Source organism: Prosopis cineraria, unplaced genomic scaffold, assembly GCF_029017545.1.
Source record: "Prosopis cineraria cultivar Desert tree isolate PC_DT_omini unplaced genomic scaffold, ASM2901754v1 PC1, whole genome shotgun sequence".
In the NCBI taxonomy this organism is placed as follows: Eukaryota; Viridiplantae; Streptophyta; class Magnoliopsida; order Fabales; family Fabaceae; genus Prosopis; species Prosopis cineraria.
Window position 1 is genome coordinate 45,555,786 of NW_026555332.1, and position 5,686 is coordinate 45,561,471.

Here is a 5,686-nt window from a genome sequence, read left to right on the forward strand (position 1 = left end):
TCACCCATTTATATATTTAATTTCTAAAAAAGTTACAAAATAAATACAATTAGATAATAAAAAATTATTTTTTTGATAATTTAAATGATTTTTAGGCAATATTTATATTTAAATAGAAATATTTTAATTCAACATATGTGACTTAACAATCAAGTAATGATTAAATGAATTAAAATAAAATGTCAAAAATAAAAGGGATATTTGTATTTTATAACTATTCATACTAAAAAAATATTTATATAGATTTTAAAAAATATAAGAAAAGTATCATTAATTAAGATAAAAATAAATAACATTTTATTCATTTTTAATTATATATCTCACATATATCTCTTTTACTACATGACCCATTTTATTCTTTTTCTTTTCTATTTATTACAAAACATTAAAAAATTAACAAAGAAATTTTTTTAAAAAAAAGATGGAAAAAGAGGTCACGGTCTCTCACGGATGGGTACCGTGGATGGGTACCGATATACAGTACCCATCCGTAACAAAAACAAATTAAAAAAGAAAAGCTAACAACAAATTTTTTTAAAAAGTCGGGTGGGCACTGTAGATATACAGTAGCTACCCGACGGTATTTACATAATTTACATAATATTATATAGATGAAATTTAAGAGGGAAAATGTAATGAGATATTCAAATAGCCATGGATTGTCTTCGAAACTGACGTAATCGCTCACGAGCGTGAATCCCATAGCTTAATAACACTCTGCTTCAAATTTTCCGCAGGCGTAATGCCGTTTTCCCCTCATTTTATCAGGAAACAATAAATTACCAATTCAGGCCTCCTATAAAGCCTGAAATACCTTCAGTATCTTTTGCTATTTTCGTTTTCCAATATTTTTTATTTTCTATTAATTCCTTCCTTCATTCTCCCCCAGTCAGTCTAGTCTAGTGTTGTTCTCTCTCCCCCCTCTACAACCCCTTTCTAGCATGCGTTTTTTCTCGCCCTCCTAACCTCCCGAGGCCCTGCAAACCGCAATGCTAAATCTTGCTTAAATTTACACTAGTTGTGGTTTGAGCCCCTCAATTTTTATGCTCTAGCTGCCTCAAGAGTTCATTCGGAACCATTGATTTCTTGAATTTCTAGTTCTTGATATCTATCCGGCGCAAAAGTTTATTTTGGGGAATCCCTGGATAATCTGGAAGGGTTTTCCAGATACCATGATGTTTATATCATCTTGCTTTTATTTCAAAGCGTGGATTGGGATATGATTGTGAATTTGTTTCTATATCTGCGCTGTGGAATTTTCTGGGAGACGGTAGACTAACCCCGAACGACGCTGTACGAGAATTTTGATTTTTTTTAATGGTTTCTGGTGAAGCGTAATTATTTTGTTTCATTTTCTATGGAATCCATGCCCGATGTATTGGATATAAGCTCCGATGAAGAACTTGGTTTGGATGAGGGATTCAAAAGCGGTGACTATGATTGGATTAAGGAGTTTCTGGGCGTCTCTGACAAAGAATCGGACGATTCGGACGATGTTATCGTAGTCCATGAGCAAAAACCGGAACCGAAGTCAAAGTCCTTGAGGCCGTTACTGAAAGAGTTGGATGATGACTGCGTCGTTCTGGATGGTGATCCTGAGAACGGAATCACATCGGTGAACAAGTCGGATGCTGAGTCGGACGAGTTGATCGTTGTGGGCGAGAAGGGTCAGGTATGTCTTCAAATTTATTGCGGTGCTGGCTTTGTGAATTTCTTTACTAGGCGTCTTTTTTTAATACTTTTGCCATATAGACCTTTTTGTTGTGCATGGCACAGAATAGGGGGAATTTATTGCCAATCTTTACCCCATCTCTACCTGGTATGAAAGGAATGAGATCCATGAACCAAGTTACCTGCTCATTGTGCATTGTGTAAATAAAGTAGCTTTGGGGAACTTCAATGCTTAATAGATGTTGAAGACAGAGAACGATGTCCTAACCTGTTGTTTTTCCAGGTTGTGGTGGTTATTCTTAACTCTTGTAAACTTTGGCTGAATACATTATGATGTTTGAATTTTATAGGAAACAACAGGCGCAATAAAACAAAGCTGAAATGGTTTTAATGGTATGGTTACCTTGAATGGCAAAGCCTAGGTTATTTAATAATTATCTTTCACGGCAATATATTTTTGTTACCTATATAATTTGATGCTTTTCTGTCTTTCTTTTGCGTTTGACTTTACACGGGTTATTTTTAAAGCCTTCCTCATGCATGTCTAGCAGCATTTTCATTTTCAGGAATGGTGAAGAATTGACCCTTCTTTTCCATTGCAGCCTGTTGCATGTTTTCTTCGGGTTTTATCATTTTTTGCAGCATTTTTTCTTCATTTTACCTTTGTCCAGCTTTGGGCCACCAAAGCTGTGGAAGTAGCTTTTCTTTTTAAATTGAATAGAACTAGATTGTGGGCCGGCATTTTACATACATTTTGAAGTGAGATATACTGTTTACACCCTATAAATAGCTTTGCATAGAATTTATAGTATATATAGGATAGATAGATATAGATGCTGTCCAGCTTTGGGCCAACGAAGTAGTGGAAGTAGCTTTCTTTCTGATTGAATGACTGCATTAGAAAAGCAGGTTCATGGTTCATGGTCCTGAAGAGAGAACTTTCTCTTTGCCAATCCATCATATTATCTACTCAAGTTCAAACCTCAATATTCGAATAGCCTAATGGTACGGCATAGTGAGGTTTAGCCTCTTGTCAAATTCTCGCAGGACATGAAATTACCACGTGAAGAAATTGAGGAGGCTGAAGCAAGTTAGTGATGGCAGAGGACTTTGACCCTGGGATAGCCATCTTGGCTTCTTCATTTGGGGAAAAATTAAGAAAGAACTTTTTGACTGGACTCAATCAAAGATTGATTATAGGACCAGAAATCCTGATTGAGATCTAGAAGGTATGGGTATGGGTAATTGTTGTTTACTCGGTCCAGAGTATAGGGAAGAAATCATAACCCAAGCAGATCGTACTGTGTAGCTTCACAATTATTTATCACACCTAACCCCCCCCCCCAAAAAAAAAAAGAAAAAGAAAAAAGACACTTCTCAGATGCTTGAGTATACAAACTCTTACCCTTTGATGAACGCGGGCCTTTATTTTTATGTGAGGAGTCTGTTTCAGTTCTGCCTAATCAGCTCATTTCTTACACATCCAGATTTAAAAAAAAAAAAAAATCCTTTGCTTTTTTGTGCGTTCATTTGTTCACTCCTGAGTCACATACTTTTCTTTGCTGTGCGTGGAAGTATTTCTGATCCGTAGGTTAAATGTTTTTTTAACCCCTTTTTCTTCTTTTTCCTTGCAGATTGCATGTAGGGACTATCCTCATCCCCGGCATCACTGTGCAACATTTCCTTTCTCTTCCACCCCCCATGAGAGGCACTGTGAAAAGGTAGAGATCACATTTACAGGCTGTGTAAATTTAGCACATATGCTTTAACTGAGCAACATATTTTTTCTTTGCTATTTCACTGCTATGCTATTATCCTTCTGTCACTCTGATTTTATCTTTGTTGACATGCAGTGCCACTGTTATGTCTGTGACTTGCCAGCCCCTTGTCCAAAGTGGGGTGTTGGCTTTTCCAGTACTGATCATTGTCATGCTACCGAAAAGGTTGAGATGTGGAAAATTCAGAGGAAAAATTTCAAGCTGAAGAAGAGTGCTCCGTTACCAGTTTCAACTAGTTATGGTAATTCACTCCCTGTGGAACATTCCCAACAAAACCAAGTTCTGCCACTTGGCATTAGTCAATTGTCCACAAATTCCATTTCACAGATTCAGGCGTCCAGATCGACTGCGTTGCATACTCGCTCCTTAACCAGTCCTATCCCACAAAATCATGACCATTTGCCCCCTATAATGCGTGCTTGCTCCTCCTCACTGAATTCCACCATCCAGAATCAGGTCTCCAGGGCAAATACCATCCCCATGTGCTCCTCAACAACTAACTTTACAGTTCCCAATGGCACCAACCATGGTAGATGTCAAGAGCAAGCATCTACTTTCATCAGGAACAGATACCCACCTGGCTTTGCTTCTAGGCCTGGGTTGGGTGTACGTAACAATCCATTCCAAAGGGATCGACGGCGAGGTTCAAATAGTTTATGCCATCAGTATGCTCGTCGTGCTATAATTTCTAACGGGCCAGGGAATGCTGGGGGAACCCTGACTGCGAACCATTCTACTCATGATTCATCTGGCTGTAATAATTATGTCAACCCAGCAGTGCGGTGTAACAAATATTATGATTCTCCAGGCTTATCAAATGACAGAACTCGCAATAGGTGGAATAACGGTTGGCTCCCAGCAAACTTGTCATCATTCCCCCATACGAGCTCTTCATGGCCTGGCTTAAACTTTAATGGTGAAAATACTGTTGTTTCTGAGATCAAAGCATACACTCCGCCATCCTGTTTGGAAAATAGCCAGAGTTTTTATCAATCTTGCATTCAAGTTAACGATGCTCCTTCAAAAGATGTCGCTTGCCTGAGTAGCGATCTGCATGGGAATGGGCATCAAATTGGAGGCCAAATGGAAAATGCCGGTGGTGATATCACCCAATGGGAAAGTTTGAATCAAGATTCCTGTCAACAAGAACCTGCTGGAGATGTTGCTTATTCATTTGCTGATTTGGTGTTGAATGAGAATTCCAGCCAAAGCATTGAACCTCAGATGGAAAATTCTCAGCCACCAACTACAGGGTCTATTAACCAACCACCCAATATGAACAACTCTGGTCCCCTGTTTGCTGGAAGCACTAACAGTTCACTTGCTGTTTTTGAGGACTGGCTCATGGAAAAAGATGGTGCTTTGCCTTCTGAACTGAATATTTCATCGCCTGATCCTAATCCGGTTGATATGGGAGCGTTATTCTGTGATTTTGATTTAGATGCGTCCTGGAATGGTCTGACTCATGCATAACTGAGAAACCCATTTCAAAACTCCGTGGTCTGAGATGATGTCCTAATTGTACAGTCCTCAAATTTCAACCACGTTAGGCTTTGATCCCCGTTGTTAGATTCGATGTAAACACGCTAGCATGACCTTTTTTTAGTTTTACTTCAGCTTGGTGGATGGATTAACCAGTGTGATGCTCAAGTCCACGAAAATGTAACCGTAGGAGTCTTGTTTAAATTAATCTTCTACATTGCACATCAATATATTTATTGGTGATGGAGCGATACCATGGATAGTGTTATATGGTAGTGAATGATAAACAGTGAATAGACAATATGAACAAAAATTTGGAAAAGCAGAAATGATGTTACGAGAAAAGAAAAGATTTGGAATGATCATATATAAGATGTGAGGGTGTCATCTATGCAAGAGAAGATGGTAGGAAATTATTCAAGGTAATTTAGATATGTGCAAAGAAATTTGATTGAGGTTTTGGTGGTGAGGAAGATTGATGAGATGGACTTAAGTCTAGTGAAGAGAAAGAGGAAAACTAGTAAGAATACTTGAAGAAGTTATTAAATTGAACCCTTTTGGTGCACAATTTTTTCAGTGAAGGTGAATGTTTTATTTGAATAGTTGGTTATTAATAAAGTACATTAGTGTAATGTTATTCATGTAATCAATCTTTTTTAACAAGGCATGTTTCATCTTGATGTACTATTTATTACTTGTGAATAAATGACTCATCAAACTACATGAAAATACGAAGTTGCACGTGGGGAATGAAT

The 5,686-nt window shown here is 37.8% G+C and overlaps 1 protein-coding gene across 2 annotated transcripts; it reads left to right on the forward strand.

The window, feature by feature from the left end:
* Positions 1–855: 855 nt before the first annotated feature.
* On the forward strand, positions 856–5,159 carry LOC129287594 (uncharacterized). Of its 2 annotated transcripts, XM_054923808.1 has the most exons (4): positions 1,560–1,672; positions 2,022–2,064; positions 3,306–3,392; positions 3,525–5,159. In XM_054923808.1, the coding sequence occupies exons 2-4, from the start codon at positions 2,053–2,055 to the stop codon at positions 4,920–4,922; spliced, it is 1,497 nt and encodes a 498-aa protein (XP_054779783.1). In that variant the 5' UTR covers positions 1,560–1,672; positions 2,022–2,052; the 3' UTR covers positions 4,923–5,159. The 2 variants fall into 2 exon arrangements, with proteins under 2 accessions (XP_054779776.1, XP_054779783.1); XM_054923801.1 differs by lacking the exon at positions 2,022–2,064 and having other exon boundaries at positions 856–1,672.
* The last annotated feature ends 527 nt before the right edge of the window (positions 5,160–5,686 follow it).